Source organism: Stigmatopora argus, chromosome 17, assembly GCF_051989625.1.
Source record: "Stigmatopora argus isolate UIUO_Sarg chromosome 17, RoL_Sarg_1.0, whole genome shotgun sequence".
Taxonomy (NCBI): Eukaryota; Metazoa; Chordata; class Actinopteri; order Syngnathiformes; family Syngnathidae; genus Stigmatopora; species Stigmatopora argus.
Window position 1 is genome coordinate 4,851,533 of NC_135403.1, and position 20,020 is coordinate 4,871,552.

The 20,020-nt window shown below is 37.2% G+C and overlaps 1 protein-coding gene across 1 annotated transcript in view; it reads right to left on the reverse strand.

Moving 5' to 3' along the window:
* LOC144092111 (uncharacterized) overlaps positions 1–19,981 on the reverse strand; it is a 96,744-nt gene extending 76,763 nt beyond the window's left edge. Inside the window, exons 1-2 of the mRNA XM_077624895.1 lie at positions 19,560–19,981; positions 14,558–14,607 (exon numbers count right to left, since the gene is read on the reverse strand). Of these exons, the coding sequence (XP_077481021.1) occupies positions 14,558–14,607; positions 19,560–19,588 (79 nt within the window). The 5' untranslated portion in view covers positions 19,589–19,981. The remainder of the gene's footprint in view (positions 1–14,557; positions 14,608–19,559) is intronic.
* Between the last annotated feature and the right edge of the window lie 39 nt (positions 19,982–20,020).

The following is a 20,020-nucleotide window of genomic DNA, read 5'->3' on the forward strand; positions in this document are numbered from 1 at the left end:
AATGTTTTTTCAACACATCCAAAGTGCCAATTACTTCTGTCATCTGTTGGTATTTTTTTTTTAGATTTGAGATTTTAATTATCTGCATAGGCTGCAAGAAACACGGACATCTGCACATGAGTAGCACTAATATACCCCAAATGTGAAGGTGAACTATGCCCGTAAAGTCTGCTTAACTGCAATGCTCTTGAAGAATGTCTTGTAGAATTAAAATAATCATGCACACACAGTACTCTGGCACAGCAGCATCATCATTTTGGAATTGTGGCATGTTATTATGGAAATGCCATATGCATTTCAGCTCATCATATAGAGTGCAAAATCAATAGCTATGCTGATCATCTCATGAAGTCATATCAAGGCAAAGGAGGAGAAAGGGAGCATCAAGTAGGCCTGCCATAAGTGGCTTTGACTTGCAAAACTGTCTTTGCATAATATGAGCATTAGTTAATGTCATAAATGGCTTAAAACGTTGCAAGGTGCATTAAAAAAAGATGCACGGTCATCTGTTTTACCTACACCTTGATGCAAACATTTTGAATTAATGTAGTTTCCACTGGTCGAGCAATTTCATTTTGATATTCAAATCTGGTGCGTTATGCATGTTCGTGTGCTTGTGCATGTCTGTGAAAGACTGATCTAATCAGCCTTAAATCAGTTAATAAGCCAAGGACACAGAAGAGATGACTCAGCTGATGTGAGCATGAGGTGATATTAGCCTGCAACCATTTACGATTTGCACAGTATAAAACACTCCTCACTAAACAATGTAAGCTTGTACCTGTACATTTCAGCACTGATAAGATCAAATGATGGCATACAATCATTGAAATTAGAATAAATTAGACTGCAATATAGCACCATTGAGTGTAAATCCCCTTAATACAACTTAGAGTTGGGGTTTGCATCATGCAACACCATGCTAAACATACAGTGGTAAGTGTAATTTACTGAAACATTTAGAGAAAGATGATGGACTGCAGAACAAGTGGACAATAAGTAGAGCTTGCTTGTAGTTATTAATGTGTTTTTATTTACAGACAGAAGAGAATCAACTGTATTTTGTAAATTCAGCAGTGAGTAAACCCTAAACTAACTTTGAAAGTGTTTCATTGTGTTACTCCAAATAGTCCTAAATCAAAGATGGTAATCATTTTATTTTTATTTTTGTTTTTTTAACAGCGGCCCTCGGAGAAAGACAACATCCCTGCTTTGGAGGTATGTATGGAGTCCTCATAGGAAGAAGCACTACAAGGGAGTGCGATTTATTTATTTTTTTGCAATATAAGGCATAATGTTATCTAATGAGTTTATTTCAATAAATAAGGTGGACCTAATTATAAGTTGGATTAGTGCACCAATGTACGGCGTTTGCTCTTTGTTCTTTTTCTTTTAACATTAAACTATTGTTTTTTTAAAATGGTTATTTCGTTATTTCTTTTGGTTTATTTTTGGGTTTGATCATTGATAAATATGCGTCTTCAGCACTCTACTGGCGCAGTAGACTATAGCTATGCTTCAACAAAATAGGTTTTAGGTCATTAAACATAACCACAATTCACACATAAGGCGCACAGTAAATTCTTGGAGAAAGTAAAGAATTTAAAGTGTGTTTTATAATCCAAAAAATACGGTAGCATAACTTCATTTGACCTTGACTGCTAAAGAAATAGGAGAACCATGTATCTTCCAATACTTTTTTGGTATAATCTGTATTTGTTTTAGCCTTTGGGCAAATATAATGTGTACCTTCTCCATGACCTTTTATTTTTCCTAGGTGTAAAGCAAACTACAAAAACAATACCTGAGGTATCAATTCACAAAGCAATTGAGTTATGGGAGTTTTATGTTGTCTCAATATGAAAATGAATATAAAACTGTGCTTCTTGCCTGAGTGGAGTCTGTGCACATGGGAAGTACAATTAGTATACATTGACCTTCATCTTAATATGAGATAACTTCAGGGGGTGTAGAAATATAATTAAAAGTTATCTGTCATGTTTGGCACTGCTCCCTTGAAATTATGATGAAATACAGTTGGGCCTTTGAGCAGACATGTCTCCAATGTTTGTGTAATGCATCATGCAGAAATGCTGGGAAGTACTATACTTCAGATTAACATGTTGCTTGCATTTTTCATGCAATTTCATGTAAAACCATACATTCAATTACTTTAAAACACCTCAGATGCCAGTGGGTGCAGGTTTGAGTAAATTGGCAGATATAAAGGCACCACACAACTAGGCTATTTCCTGTTCTTGCTGCCTTTCATTGGTGTAACAAAGACAGTCTTGTCCGATGTCCCCCTCCCTCCTCAATGGTCATTATAGACACACAAGAAGCTGTGGTCAGGTTCAAAGACAATTTACATTCTCTCCCTTTCAGTCACCCAGTTTTTTTTCTCTCTGGTCGGTTTTTACTCGTATTCATTTTCTTCTTCATTCCTTCCCTACTTTGGCCCTCTCCAAGACTTCTCTAAACACTGTCTCTTCCACATGGCCCATATAATTACTGGTGAAGCTAAACGAGAGGAAACACGGCTCACTATTAGAAGGGGAGCACAGACCTGAAGGTTTTAAATAAACAGAGAACTTGAGGCCCAATATTATTTTCAAAGACATAAACTAATGGAACAGGCAGACATGCACTGAAAAAATACACGATCTGTTTAATGTACCGTAAAACTTGTAAAAATACACATGTCCATGTGGATCTGACTAAAAGGACTGTCAGCAATGAGGACGTTAGCACACATCCTCACATTCATTATTTCTTTGAGTGTGGAAAGCCTATTACAGTGCATTATGAAACAAACAATAAAGACATGCAAAAAAATAAAAGCTTGTCTATATCAATGAAAGCTAATTAGGGAAATGTGTTTCCTTAAGTGTCTCTGATATGCTCTAAGGCATACAAACATAAAACCGCTTCATGAGGTTAATTGGCTTATCCATGCTCATTAGCATAACTAATTAGGATCCTTGTTAAAAGATAAGTATTGTTTATTCAATTTGTGCGCATAGATGAAGCCCTGTGCCCCTTCTAAGTGAAGTGAAGTGGGACCTGTGGGTGTCTCTGTCTGTTCACTTCATAGTTTATCTATTCAACATACACAGATGCTCACCATCAGGAGCCAGATGCCGCACTGAGCTCACCAAAACTAACACACACAACACACTCCCATAGAGCGCGTTGTAGCTCCCTCCACTGAAGACCTCATATCCCCCATCATCATCATCATCATCATCATTAGCCATCTGTTTAGCATAATTAGTCAGCCAGATGAGCTGTGGTGCCAGTCATAACATCACACCTGTCACCCTTCTAGCATCTTTCAGAGCTATTAAAGAGGTTAGTGCCAGGTCGCCTGTATGTTTCCACTGATTGCTGTCTGATACAGCAAAAAAAAAAAGTTGCATTCTGATGCACCGTGTGCAAAAAATATCCGTGGGGTGATTCCTCTTTATTTTTTTTGAAGACAACATGCTGTCTTTTGTGTCTGATTCTTAACATACCCTTCAAGGCAACTGTGCAGTATAGGGGGAGCAAATCAACAACACTCTTCCAGTCCTCAGTTCACAAACAAACTTCAGCACTCACAAATAGGCAGAGAGGAGAAATGAAAGCGAGAGAAAGAGAGGGAAAGGGAGCGTTACATTTACTGAAATTAAACATTTTCTCATCAGCCTGAGGGTGCAGCAGGCCCACTAATGTATTATTCATTCCCACTTCACAAAGGAACATTAATCAATTATGAAGATATGAGGATCTTAAAGTATAGAGGAGAGATGAAGAGCGGCCCGTTCTTATTAATATGCGGCCGCAATCGTGCACCTCCAGCCCCCCGTTCCCCTTCCCCTGCTCCTCAAATCAATATTTTGCAGATTAATTTGAAGCGGTTGTGGGTAGATGGCAGGATGGAAGGAAAGAGGGATGGGGGTAGAGTGTCTGAGATCTGAATTAAGGTGAAGTATTTTGCTGTTTTTTTACTCTCTGTTCTTGGGTGAATTCCAGCATGTACATGTGTTGTTTTTTGTCTTGTGAGGGTTATACCCACAAAATTACATTATTGGGTAAATATAGGATACAGAAAGCAACATAATGCACGTTGGGAATTTAGAAAACTGATAAGAGTGCATGGATTATGCGGCATGGATGCGAGTTTAAACAGTTTTAATCAATTTGTACTTGGAAAACCTTGTTGGTCCTTAATTAATTGAAATGATCTTCCCTCGGTTTATGATGGAGTTATTCATTTTCACACTGAAAATTGATTAAAAGGGGGATGTTGAGGAGAATTAATGTTCTTATATGAAAGGCAGTAGATTATTTACTGTATAAATATATTTACCTCCAAATTGTAAATACAATATTTCTCAGCTTACTTTCAAACAATCAATGCATCTCTTCTCCTCAGACAATCCTCACGTGATCCTCTTGAAGTGCAGGTAACCTATGACATGTAGTTGATTAGAAACTGATAGAAAAATGGGTTGAGAATCTATTTAAAGATAATATCTATGTATAAAGACATAGTGGTTTGGTTATGATTTGGTTCAACGCGGAAGCGAGAAGAGCCGAAACTTGTTTAAAAATACTTTTTTTTCTCATATACTCTGTACATCAATCAAAAAAATGACATTCTTACATTATTTTCAAATATATATATATATATATTGCTTGATAAAAAAAACAGTTGGAAATCATAAAGGACTGCATGATACATTGGGACACCAGAAATAAATCGAATTATATTCAGTGTAGAGTTCTCAATGCATGTTGCCTATTTGCTAAATAAAAATAGGTTAATATCACGTATAATGTACAAAGCAAAGCTAGGAACGTTATGGTTTTTTTGTTGTTGTTTTTTACAGATTGACACAAGGTCAAGCTGCGGAATGCAATGCCTCAACAAATACACGTGCATGCTTAGACAACTGGATAAAAGTGTGGGCAAAGGAATGAAAACATTGCACAGATTATAGCAACTCATGTCAATGCAGACAAAAACATTTTGTTCCACTAGGAATTCAAGTTGCATTGTAAAGAAGATAACATTGTTTTAATTGGGGCTAAGAGGTGCCAGATTCAAGCTTCATGCAAAAAAAACAGTATGTTAATGAATTTTCCCTTTTTTTTTTTAAATGGCAGACTAAACTTGGGAGTTTTTAAGTAATTTGTCACCATGAGAATTTATGATTTCACTGAGAAGTATGTTAGTGTTTCCATTGCTTGCTTTGACATGAATACAAAATAAACTACTACAGTGGTACCTCGTCATACAACCGCTCGTCATACAAAATTCTCGTCTTACGAGGGAAATTTCGATCGAATAATTCGCCCGTCATGCGATCAAAATTACGTGATGCGACCAAGCCAGGTCTTTTTTGCATATCTTTCGTGTATAACAATATCTATGAGCACGGAACGATTAATTCAGACGAGTTTCTCATACGACCAGGAAACGCACAACGCGCGGGCAAAAAGAGGGCTTTCTGGGTAATGAAGTATACTCGTGCACACAACACCCATAGGCAATGGCAACCTTTCTCAGACTATGTTAGTTTTTCCATTGCTTACCCACAATCAATCAATACGTGGGTAAGCTCAACTATTGTATTTCCTGTTATTCTTTCTAAGGAAAGAAGGTCCCACGATCGTTCTTTAAAGACTATTTCTCGTTGGCAAGTGGTCGTGCGTTATCCTATTGTGATGACATTTGTATGCGACATTATCGAAATATTTTGAAGGGTAGACAAAAACAAACAACTCTTGATGCGTTTGTTTTGAAGACTTCGGCGGAGCGGCCAGGTGGTGTCAACCCGTAGAACTACGTAAGGTAAAAAAGATTACAACAAATTTAGAATTTAGTTTTGTTTGAAGTTACATTAAACGTTGAGTGTCTGTATATAGTTATCCAAGTTAATTTAAATTTGTTTGTTCGTTTACGAGTGCATTGTTGCCATGGATAAAGCCCCTCATTGCTCGCTATGGGCACACACCAGTATCACACCAGTATCACACATGCCATAAGGAGGTGCATGTCTACTACACATAAATGATTTAGTAATAATAAAATGTAATGATTAAGATCTATGAATGGGCGGCCCGGCGTCGGCCTCACAGCAAAAAAATAAAATTATTATTATAATTTTTTTAAATGGGATTTTTTTTGTGCGCTCCATATGATTTGCTGTGCGCAGAGAAGACGAGAGTAGTGCGCAATTGCGCACGCGCGCAGCTTAGAGGGAACATTGATGGTGATCCCAGAAGAATTTTAGGGGTGCTGTAATTGATCCCAGCTAATTATGTGCAAAAGAAAATTTTTGATTATCAAAACTAGATTGAAAGATCATATTCATTCATCTTCTGCGCACCTTCATAAGGGTAACTGAGATTAATGGAACCAATCCCAGTTGACTTCAAGGGAAAGGCAGACGACACCCTAGACTGGTCACCACTCATCCGTAGGGCACACAGAGAGATTGACAACCATTCACACTCACAATCATAACGCCACCAGCTGGAATCGAGCCTGCACCTGAGGCAAGTGAACCACTACACCCTTAGGCGGCTTAGAAAGATCATATAAAATTTTAAAAATAAAAAAGACTGAAGAATGATCTTGCTACAGCTAATGACCGTAAATGTTGTACTAGTCGTGTGTCTGAGTTACAAACATAACTGATGGTCAAAATTGAGACAATAGTAGTTCAACTTTGATTCACAAGGCTTAAAAAGATGTTCAAGTTTCACCAGATGATGGCAACTGAATCTAATATCTGTGTGCGTGTCCCAACTGCAAAAAGATACTAACTCTGCCCAGACAACTCCTTAAGTCACAAGTGACAGCTGTCATACACCCTAGATGGCAAAGGAGAGAAAGGAAAAACATCACACAGTTCACAAAAACACAGGCATAAAAAGGTATGCATGATCCCATGCGCTCTTTCTTTCTCTGTTTCACTCCCAATCGCACCACACACACATTTTTTATATATTTACTAGCCTGTTCAGATGAAACTTTGCACAGATTAAAAATGTTAAAACTTACATTTGATCAAGCGTGTCTCTCTGTTGGTGCCAAACAGTGAGGGAAAAGCGGCGTGTGACAAAAGTGACAAGTGTGGATAGAGCGCATTGAGAGTTAAAGCTTTCACTTCAGTAAAACAAACTTTTCAGTCAAAGGATGTGAAATCTTAAAATGACTTTAAATTACAGTAGGGTAGTTCTATTTCAAGCAAAAGTGTGCCATTCTATTAGTTTCTATCAGACTATAACAACAAGGTGCCCTCATTTAATTGATCAGATTGTTGAGCAGTTTATTGAAATATACCTTAGTGAAAAGATAGAAAAAGACCTCACACAAAAACTTAGTTCAACTTTTCACCAAGAGGGTGTGTGAGTTGTTTTGAGGTTTCAATATTAACATGTGGACGAAGCCAATTAGGCTAAAGCACCCCGCTCGATCCACGCTTGTCCGACCCAAAGACAGCACACTCCAGGCGGATGCCAGAGCCGGCCCAAAATAGGGTAGTGGCCACCGGCAGAGTTTTAGCGCGATCATCTTTTTCTGGGTCAACGCCTGAGCATCTCCAGTCGACAGTGAATTCCTTATTCGTGTTACTTCGACTCTTGGTCATCACAGTTTTTCTGAGAGTGCGTAACATAATTTTAAGGTGTCAAATTGTGTGTTTATGAGTGTTTGTATGTATGTTTAGTCAGCTGCCAATCGCAATTCCACCCATTGGAAAATGTATTTGCATTTCTTATTCATTTTAATTGCCTAATAAATATTTGTCTTCTCTTTTTTTGCATACATACATATATTTGCATTTCCTCGATAACTATGTAATATTTTATTTGGAAAACTTTGATTTAGCCACACTGGATAAAAATGAGAGTTGGCCTAAAACTTGAGTCTGGAAAACGTATTATAGCTGTGCATATTGCAAGTCATTACTCTACTAGAAGGTCATCATGTTTAGTGATGCCACAGCTGCTGTGAACATAAGAGTATGTGCTGTCATATATTTATCTTCCTATTTATCTCCCGAAAAATGAGGCTGTATGACTATTGTTATAGATAATAAAATAGTTACACATTAAAATGTGGTCCAATACCACAGCAAATGAAAGTAGGATTCCTACTGAGGAGCTATCCACATCATTATGATTATTGTGTGACAGTGAGGATATGCGGTTTGGATACTGAATGAATGAATGAATGAAGAGAGGAGAGTGAACATGAGTGTGCATCCGTATAGGGGGGTCTTCGTTTGTTCATTTTCCCTCAGGGTTTTCAAGACATTGACTTTGTAAACCTATTTTTTCCTATTCACCATTACAGCAATAGGATATTATTCATACAAGCAGAACCATATAAATTAACAGGCACATACACTTGCAAGTACTAATTAATGGAAGCACAGATATGCACACAAATTGTACATTTCACAATTCTTTCACTTAAAGGTTAATGTTGAACCGTTTATTTATTTATGTCTGTGAGTTCTTTTCTGCTCACTTCATTGACACAAACACATGTGCACATGCAAACAAGTATAGTTGGTCTGTTGCCCCCATCTCCCCAGGGTGATGTTGGATACAGCTTAGGTGCTGCCACAGCAATTAACCTCCTTGTTAATGAGTGGAGCTCTGTCAAGTAGCCAGATGGCACCGCCTGGCAAGCTGCCGCACACATATTCACACTACTGCACTCCTTGAAAAACATGACAAATGTATACACATTTCAGCCTTATAGTACACCGAAGTGTGGTAAACCCCCAGACCTCCCTCTGTATCTCATGGCTCTCCATCTTTCCCCGTGAACTTCTCAGCCTTCTTTTATCTCTGGAAGCACATGTCACAACTAAACAGCTGCAGAAACAGCTGAGAAGAGATGACTTGAATTACGAAGAGAGGAGGCATCTCTTGAGAGGTACGCACAAAATCAGTCATAATTGATTGACTCATCAGCATTGCGGTAGTCCAGGCTATGCTAGGTCAGATGTGACATCATGTGTATGATCTGGTTATTACTTATGAGATTATGCAATGAGGAGACTGGTTATATCCTGCTCTTTGGGCATGCACCCAGGAGTTTCCGCATAGGGAACCTACCACAGGGCTGTGTATTGATTAGTTAACTTGAGCTAATAGGGGAAGAGGAGCCTGACCTGGGAAAGTCAATAAGGAGAAAAAGAGACACATCGAGTTCCAATCCTGAGAGAGGAGTGCATGGCAGCCACCAAGAATGGGGTGACGTATAAAGGTTGTGCCATTACAAATGGCAAGCCGCAAAATATTTGGAATTTTAACAGTTATGGCGAGGGGGTATTGGCAGGAGGTAAAACAAGTGTACCTTTCTTTGCCATGTGAGATTATGAATTCTATCAAGAGTTATTATTTTCAGAGTAATTATTAATATTTGCCCAAGTTTCCACTTTGCAACACTTTTTGTCTAAGGAAGACATAACTTAAGTTAATTGAAAAACTATCCAGGAGATTATACTAAGGGAAATCAAAAAAGAAAAAAATCTGATGGGAGGAATATATATATATATATATATATATATATGTGTTAACTTTCCGTTCAAATGGTGTACAGAACAGACACACACACTTGCACTGATCTATCCATGTATTGATGTGTGTAATTAATAATTTAATATTATATTTTTTTATAATATTTATAAAAATAAATAATTATATATATATATATATATATATATATATATATATATATATATATATATATATATATATATATATATATATATACCTATATAGAAAAAAAATACACACATCAATACATGGATAGATCAGTGCAAGTGTGTGTGTCTGTTCTGTACACCATTTGAACGGAAAGTTAAAATATAAAAATAAAAACATTTTGATAAACAAAACAAAACAAAAAACGAGGGGAATGGAATAGTAGATAAAAGGCTGCGGATTACACCACACAGCCGCGCACGTATGTACACACACCTAGCTGAGTGATGCCACCCTGGAGGGTGGCTTCAATCTGATGTGTTTAATGTTGATGCTGGTGGCAAGAAACGTACACACACATGCACACACACACACAACTCACCCGCTGTTTCCACCTGCCTGTCATTTTATTTCATGAGACCTGATTTACTCATTTCTTTTATTTTATTATTATTATATGTACAACCATTTAAAGCGCTCAAAATGTGATGTAAATCCGCCCCATGTCTTTGACAGCTAGCACGGTGACTGCAGATCCAGTATGCCCCTCAGTTAAAATATGGCAGAAATGCCAAAAACTTGATGAGCGTGACACTGTGCACCAGGACCCTGATTTGACTGGAAACTTTAATTAGTTACACTATAAACGAACTGTCAAGCTACCAACTGGTTACTTTTCCATTACAATGCGATACATTTTTAATATTTTTATATGACATCTGCTGATAACACAAAATATGGGATAATATGTTAATGTTAGGTTATACTACATCTTGTCAGTTTAACATTTTGGGTTTTCTGGATGTTCAGGCAAATCCAGAGTAACTAAAACAATGGCATGTCAATTTGATTGGATGATGCAGTAAAACCAAAAATGCATCTAAAATAGTAATATATAGTATAATTATTATTAACAGTACTACATTAACCTCAATATTCAGTTACTCTTTTTATCAAGAAAATCATACAATGAGATTTTAATCCAGAAGGGTTGTTTTTGCTTTCTTCTTTTTGAATGTGGATTGAAATAAGCGTCCCCCTCTCAATAGGAGTCTAAAACAGAGGCTTGGAATATCTTTAGGGGGTTTTCAGCACTGTATGTGGTGGGAAACATCATTTAGGGATTTACATATTGCCATCGGGAGAGAGCTGATGCACTTTTCCGCTGTGGAGCTCGGCCTCCCAAAGGATGAGGAGTGAGTCCCTAAAGCTAACTTTACTCTCCCCATCCGTCACAAGATAGAGACATTTATGATTGTGTCTATGCATGCATGTAGTCTCTCATAAAGTTAATATCAGCGTCTTCTTTGAAACTGGATGAGCATACATGCACAGTTTTGAGGGAATCCCACTAACTAATACAGTAACAAAGTTACTCAACCTTGGGAATCTAGTATGCAATAATAAAGAGGAAAAGTCATCTGACATTGACAGACAGGTCATTTTTGCTCATTTTAGGGTAATGAATGTGATTATAAAAAATGTGTGTTGTAAAGTGAAATCAAGCCTTACGTCACATCGGGCTTGAGGAGTAAACTGCATTGTCCCAGCCACGTTGCTCTATTTTTGCATCTAAAACACAGCATTAAGAAGATAGTGTCAAATAAGCTTCCTGACTTCCTCTGCAATCATAAATGATGCATATATTAAAGTGAAATTGGGATTAGTTGTCTAAGGTAAATTAAAAAGGAGTGGTTAAAGAGGACCACAAGCAGACACACATAGACATGTCAATAAATAATGTATACAATATAAAAATATGAGTGCTCCTGTCTTGAATTTGGGGAATGCAGTCTTCCAAATACAGTCATACCTCTACATAAGAATGCCTCTAGGTACGAAAGCTTATTATATTCATATGAGTGATCCAAGATACGAAAACAAGATCCAAGTTACGAAATCCCCCCCATATCCGTTATTTTATTTTGAAATGGTTGCGGATGCATTGTTTCTTACTTTACAATCTCGCTACACTCTACTGGACTCTGATTGGATGTCTCAAAACAACCACAATCCATGATTCAGGATTCTCTCTTATGTAGTTTTGATCGCCATTCGACATCACGGAATTCTGACGGTGTTTTTTTCTTAAGTGAAGATAAATCAGTTTCTTCTGTTTTTATCATCATGCCTCCCAAGAAAATTACCATTGCGAATCCAGTAAGGTAAGAATCAGTAGCGAGAAATAAAATGGGTGAAAAATTAAATTCCAAAGAAACCATAAATTGTTAATGTTTGTTGTTGATTAATGTTGTTAATGTTGTTGTTTGAATTCTTGATTTTGTGTTTATTAAATGTGTTCATGTGTTTGTGTGCTCTCTCTGTTGCCTACTGTTAGCTTCCTCTTGTACACCTGCGTTTTAAAACAGATAGATTTTGCATGCTTGTTATTCATTTTAAGACATTAATAAATCATGTTCTTATCATTTTCTCTCATTTGTGTTTCTCACATCTTTCATACAAAATCGGGACACTGACCAATTTTAAAGGGTTTAGTTAGTAGTTGTGTGAGGACAGTGGAACGGATTAGTGATTTTACATATAAAGTACTGCTCTACTTATGAAATTTTCCACTTACGAAAAAAGTTCTGGAACAAAGTAATTTCTTATTTAGAGGTACGACTGAATCTCGATAACCGCTCCCTGTCCCTTTTGTGATTTCTTTCTGCTGGTAGCCAAGCTCAGGAAAAAAAACTAAGAAAAAAAGTAATTAAAAAAAAACAACCCCAAAAATTAATTAATTTGAAAAACAAAGAACAAAAAAATAAAAATAAAGATAGCAGGAATATTGTCCGTGGCCAAAATATAGGTCAGGCAGGAGTATGATAGGGTAAGGTGAGTGTGCAAACACATTTAGTAGTAATATATATTGGAGTGCCCTGTTTTAGGACAAATCATCTCATCATCGAAAACCTATTAAATGAGTGCTTATCAGACACCAACATTTTTTTATACCAGTATGGTTCTGGTGGCACCTACCCATCCGTATACCCACTCTAACATGTGTACTAGTCATGCATAGAATGAGACTGCTACATGAGAGCCGTTAGACATTCCCAGTACTGCCCCCACTATTCAGACTGGGAGCAGGCACGGCATGCTGCCCTCCCGCATCCCTAGCTGATGGAATGTTTAGACTCACAATCACACCTGACCAATCTATAGACTTTAAAAAAGCTAAATATATTGAATATGAGAATAGGGGAGGGTTTTAAAAAGAAAAAGAAAAAAACAGCATGAGGACAGAAAATCACAATTCAAAGTTGTATATCAAATGTTACCTACATTACTTAGTCTTGATAGACTTTTTTCGTGATAGAGACACATGCTTCTTTACGAGCACAAAATCATTCTACAAAGATAGGTATTCCTATGCAGCTGGACTGAGAAGACCACATATATATAGAGGTCAGTCACTAACATGGATATACTGAGTGAATATGTCTGTCTTTATGACCATACCATATACCCTTGGGTTAGGAGTTATGACCTTCTTACATTATTAAGGTGAGTAGTAGGCCAGGTATGGTGGTTTAAACAGCTAGTCAATTCATTACAAATGCAATCCTTTAAGTACATGAATAAGCACAATGCCTCCTCTAAGGCTCTCCTGTAAAGGAGACAAATATTGGTGTGACGCAGAGCACTTTATATAAATCAGAAAATTGAGCAAATTAATAATAAGGACTAAGAAAGCATTAGCTGATTAAGTATGTATGAGCAGAGTGACAGAGAGAATTAACATGCAGCTGGGCTGGGTGTCCGGAATAAGGTCTTTTTATGGAAGTGGTTACAGTCATGCAATATATGGCAATGGTAAACATATTTCTTTTGGGGAGGATTTATGAGCTTTATATGATTTACTTGCTACTATAATGACAATAAATACATAATTTGTAAGGAAATATCAGTTTATGGTCACAATATCATCAGTATTGGTGAAAAATATAAGTACAACTGAATATTTGTTATACTAGAAATACTTATTTTGTACAGTAATAGTAGTGTTAAAATTTAACAAAACTAACATGCTCATATTTGCAAAAAGTGTCTCCTTCGACTAAGAAAAACAAAAAATTTCAACTATACCAATCCAGAAAGATGGCTCAGTTCCCTCAGCACCCTCCATGACCCTTGTGAGGATAAGCGCTATTCACAATGAATGAATGAATGTCCTAAAGGCCTTCACAGGCGCACAGTTGAAAATTGCGACATTCTTAGGCCCTCAGTTAACAATTACTTCCTCTGATCGAAACCTCACAAGAGTAAGGGGGAAAAAAACAACTTGGGGGAACTACAGATGGGAGGTCCTCGTCACCTCCAGGATGACCAGGCAACACTTAGTAAATAGAATGTTCCAATACAGTGTATAAATGAAACTTAAAAGTCCTTTTGGTGTGATAAGACACTATTGTTGATGACCAGACAACACTTAGTACAGGGTTGGACAACTCCGGTGTTCGAGAGCTGCTATCCGGTGTGTTTTCCATATCTCCCTCCTCTACCACAGAATCAAATGATCAACTCTTCAGCAAGCTGTCCAGAAGCTTGATACCGATTATTTGATTCATGTATGTTGGTGGAGGGAGATATGGAAAAAAGACCGGATAGCGGCTCTCGAGGACTGGAGTTGGCCACCCCTGACTTAGTAGATAGAATGTTCCAATATGGTGATATAAATAAAACTTAAAAGTCCTTTTGGTGTGATAAGAAACTATTGGCGGTCTCTAAGGAGACCAGTCTTTCCTGAGAGCATACACAAATCGGGTTCCCAATCTGGCAATGCACTGCTGAATGACAGTGTTCTCCAGTTAAAAACAAAAAACAATGTGTGAAAACATACCATCAACACAGTACATTCCATCAGGTGGTGGTAGTATTGTCTTCTTATACCTAAAAAATAAAACGTGACAACATCATGTGTATCTTTCCAAAAAAAATTAACTGTTGATGGGATTTCCATGAGCTGATATTGATATTGTGTCGCAACCTCGTGTATGATGAACCACTGTCGTTACTCTATTTTGGTATTCAAGGTGGCCGACAATTTAGCATACCAACTGGCTAAAATGTTAACACAGCAAACAAAAGTTTAAACATATGGTAAAGTTCCAATACAACATTTGTTGGCATCACAGACTCCAGTGTGTGCCATTGACAAACCTCTTCATTGAGTCTACTAAAGGGGAGGCTGTTGCCACTTGCGCAAGACCAAAGGCACTGATTCTTACTTGACATAAGGAATTTCCAAATTTTATGCAAATGTTATGAAAATGGTGCAAAAATCTAAAACTTGTTAACTTGGGTTAAACTGGGTTAATTTTATCCATCATTAATTCATTTTTTAATGGGCAGGCGAGGTAAATGTACATTGTTTCTTGTTATAGGGCTGCATATAGTCTGCTTTACAATGGTGATGATGTCTTTGGTTGATTATTTTATTTATTTCATATTGCACACCAACTTTTGGTTTGAATACAAATTTATAAAAATAAACATTCCTTTCAAAATTTCTGCAGGTCTTATTATTTATTACTTTTCATTGTGTAGTTGGGAGGTGTCTTTTCTTTATTGTACAACAAAACAACAAAAATATATTTAATCATCATATTTCATATTCTTATCTAGTAAGGTAACGTAGTTAATTTCATAATTGAATAACAAGGAAAGTAATTTATTTATTTATTCACAGAAGTTTGAAGTTTCAAATTTGAAAGACAAAAGATGTGATAGTTATCGTGATACAAATTATCGATATCAACTGAATTTTTTTTGTCATATCGCTCAGGCCTACGGATAACTGTCAAAAAAATCTGAAATGGAATTTTCTATCCTGAATATGATTTTTCCAACTTGAACTTCAACTTTGCAAAATTATTATAGTATGAATTTTAGTGTTGCAAACTGAATGTGAAAAAGTCAATTTGAGTGTTTTCAATTTCGTATCAAAATATTGGCATTCCATTTTCAATGCAATGATTCAAACAAAATACAATTTCAAATTACGTTATGTAGATTCACAGTAAGTAGCTCTTGTTAAAAAAATAACTCAGATTCAAGTTAGTAAATTCAGATTCAGTGTCTGATGGCACAAATTTTAGCCTTCACCATGAAGTGCACAAATAAATAATCAATAAATAATAATATTAAATAAATAAGTAACAATTAAATAAGTAATAATAAATAAATAAGTAACAATTTTATAAATGATAAATATATAAGTAATAATAAATAAATATGTAACAATTTTATAAGTAATAAATAAATAAGTAGTCAAGTCAGATAAGTAGTCGACATGAATAAGTGGTCACATAAGCATACCTGTCAACCTCTGCCGATAACTGCCCTTATAAATGATTATAATTCCCTTTACAAACTCCAAAAAAACCTTACAAACACCGTACGACTTGTATGGTGTTTGTAAGGTTTTTGGGGGGTTTGTAAGGGGAATCATAATCATTTATAAGGGCAGTTATCGGCAGAGGTTGACAGGTATGCATAAGTATGTACAAAAAGTGACTAAAGTGGTTAGCAGCCTATGGAGTTTTAGTACAAATACAAGATAAGACAAGATAAGAAGTCTTGATTAAGTCCTCCTAGGTGCGGAACTGATTCTGTTTGTTTTGGCTGTTCTGGTCCTGTAGCATCTGCCAGGGTGCAGCAGGTTGAAGAGGTGATGATGCTCTTTGCCCTTCCTAGGCACGGGGATTAGTATATGGGGGACAGGGGAGGAAAGGGGCAGTTGATGATCTTTTGGGCTGTGTTGATCACACTCTGCAGTCTTTTCCTGTCTGCTTCTGTGCAGTTTAAGAGCCACACTGACACAGCATAGGCCAGCATGCTAGCAACGGGTCACTGGTAGAAGGTCACCAGTAGGTTAGTATTTAGTTGCTCCTTCCTGAGTACTCTCAGGATATGTAGCCTCTGCTGGGCCTTCTTGACGAGTGCTGTGGTGTTTGCTACCCAAATGAGATCAGCAGAGATATGGTTCCACAGGAATCCATATCTTGGCTCGTTCCTTTTGTCGTTGTGTTGCGGTTTGCCACGGAACCCTTTCACATTGGGCTTCTGCTAATGTAGGCCTTAAGAGTTAAATTTCCCATCAGATAACCTAAACCACAGGAATGTCAGAAGTCTTGAATACGAAAACCCCTTCTTTCCTTTTTCACAAAGCGCAGTCAGTCTTCTCCCACTGTCCTGGTATGTTCAATCCAACCGGTAGTTTATTTTGCACACCTGTTACAACACGACTGTGCCCCAGTCCACTTGGTCTTTTGCTTTAAAATTTGCCTATGACTGCAGATGGAAACAGCATCCCAGAAATGCCAAGCTGATATCGGCATATTGATTTTAATTAAGCTAATTAGTTAATTATTTCAGGGATCAAATGATGACATCCATTATTGTACAGGGAAGAGAATTGAGTGTGGGAGTATGGCGTGCAATAGCGGTTGAGTGAGTGGGTCTCTGGGCATAGTGCGGTAAAACGGAGTTAATATGCGAATGAAGATGATCAATTATCTCTCACTGCACAGTCATTAACAACAACATTAGCATAGTCAACCACTACAACCCCTTAACCTCCAGGTCTCTCTCGCACATCTGTCTTGTTTTCCACCCAAGCAGCTGCCAGCAGATATGTGAAAATTGAGTACTACATACCTGTCAACGTATACGTTTTTCACGTATATTATGTTTTTTGATCATTTCAAATCGAGTAGGGCGTATAACAACTTTAATACAGAATTATTTTTTTTTAAATACGTTTTTTGTAAAAGCGGTCTCGTTTTACTCATTTCGGCTGGGTCTCGTATTACCCATTTCGGCTCTAATCCAGATCACCTTGGTCACTGGTAGCAGACGAAAACCTGATCGTCGCCAGCTAATATTGTCATGCTTTAAGCACATTCCCCTTTCACACGTCCACCTTTTCTCTATAAAAATATACAGCGTGAGCAAGCAATGTACCCAGACAGTCAAGCTGTCAGCGTCATACAGGCACATCTACAGAATCTTCAATTTAGTGCATACGAAAGGCGCACCGACTGATTGGGAACTACGTCCACTTTGAGGAAAATTTTAGACTTTTAAGTGCACCCTATGAGAGTAAATTGTACGGTTTATAAGCGGAATTGCAAACATTAATAAGGGGAGCAATTGGCCAAGGTTGACAGGTATGTTACTATAAAGATTGCATAGTAAAAGAAGTATTATTGAGAATGCATTTAATGTGTTAATGACTAAAATATTACAATCTAACATTGTGCAAATTAATTTATATTGGTTATCCTAAAAACTGAATATGTTGGGAGATCAAAACTAGACAGAATCTGACTGCATGCTGTAAACTTTAATCTCATTTAAACTGCTTCTATTGATCTCTGTCAATGATGAGTGCCTATTTGAAGTCATCTCTATAAAGTGAAGTAACTGAAATATTAAGGCCCGTCTGATCAATCCTCTAATATAGAGACAGCTTTGTGCATGGCATTTTGAGGGTTAAAAGTACATGCAAGAATTGGATATAGTACCCCCTTGATCATGTGCCTGTAAGAAAATATATAAAATATTTATTTTGATAAATACAGCAATAATAAAGAGAATAAAGAGCAAATGGTACTACATATGAGCAAGTATTTTCCCTAGCAAGCAGAGAGCAAGTGCAAGCTGTTTCATTTACTTGTGATCCAAAACTGCAATGACTGTGACCAATGGACAATAATTGTGTTCAGGTGTATGTTATTGTGTTCATTTTAAAACTAGTTAGATGTCATAACAAGGCACGTTTACCTAATCTGTGGCCAGAAATGTTATCTTTTCAAAGTGAGTTGATGAGATAAATTCATCAAAGAGAGTGTCACAAACAACAATGCTGGGTTCCATAACTTTGTCAGGGTCAGCGTGTTTGTCGTGGGGTTTCTTAATAGTGATTCCAGCTTTAACAGAAGCTCAAACTACAGTGCTTTTGCCCAGGCATCGACGATCCATTCCAAATCGTCACATAACTCGTGTGACGCTCCTTGCCTGTCTATGTATGGAACCTCTATGTTGGCGGCCATCCGACATCCATCACTCCCAAGCCGTTCGCAAAGCTGTTCCTCCTCGCTGTTAAATTGTGTTCGATCCATGGCTTCAGTCCATTTTCCAAGCGTTCACACCCGCATTCTGTTGTCATTCACGCCAGGCATTTCCTCTGTATAGGTCTGAAGTGCTGTTTCTTTGAGTATTAAGAGGGTTAAAAGTGCTACGAGCACATGGAAGTCAAATGCCTTGCCACTCCTCTGGGATGTTTTGAATGGATTTACCGTAACGCTTGAATACACAGGGAGGTTATTTTTAGGGTGAACGACCGCTGCTTTGATCGCAATAAGTAGCATGTCGGAAATAAATAAAACCACTCACTCAAGCGGTCATCCAAAAATTTGAATTTAGTGCACAAACAATGTGCACCGACCGATTGGTCGCATCGGCCAATTTGAAAAAAAAATACATTTAAGTGTGCCCTATAGATGTGAAATAACGGTAATTTTCTCTCACATTTTTCATACAAAATTGGGAAACTTTGACAAATTTTAAAGGGTTTATTGGTAGTTTTATGAGGACTGTGGAATGAATTAGATCATTTACATATAAAGTACTGCACTTCTTACGAAATTTCTTGTTACGAAAAAAGTTCCAGAACCATAATTGCGTAAGTAGAGTTACGGCTGTAGTACTTAAATAAATCTTAAAATTGTGCACTGCTATCGATGTGAGCTGGAAAGAAATTTATTGATGAACAACTCTACCTCAGTCTCTCAATAGAGTAGCATCGTGCAAGTTTGCCAGTGGTATGGTCTCCTTACCTGCAGAAACACCTCAAGGGTCGCAGCATCTTCCAATTCCAGGCATCACAGTTTTGCCCGAGCAGTTTTCCCCTTCAAAAGCAGCTTCAAAATTGCCCGTATATACAACCTCCGCGTGACATCCTGCCTTTTTCCATTAACGCTATGTGCACTTTTCTAGTTTTAGGTTTCTTTTTCTTCCAGATTAAGCGTTGTTAGCGGTATTTTTTTAAAATGCTGAAACTTTTTTCCTTGCAATTAACTACCTCGGCTTTCTTATTGCTGAATGATCAAACACTTGCCAATGCATGGGAATAAGACACAATGATATTTAGATTGCCTTTCAAACGAATGATCTTTTGAGCTTTTGTTCGTTTTTAACATGGTCTCTGTGAGTGGTTACCACAACAGACGGGACAATAAATTGTTTTTTTTTTACGATTAAGGCTGTCAATACACTTAGACTACTGCACCACATTCTG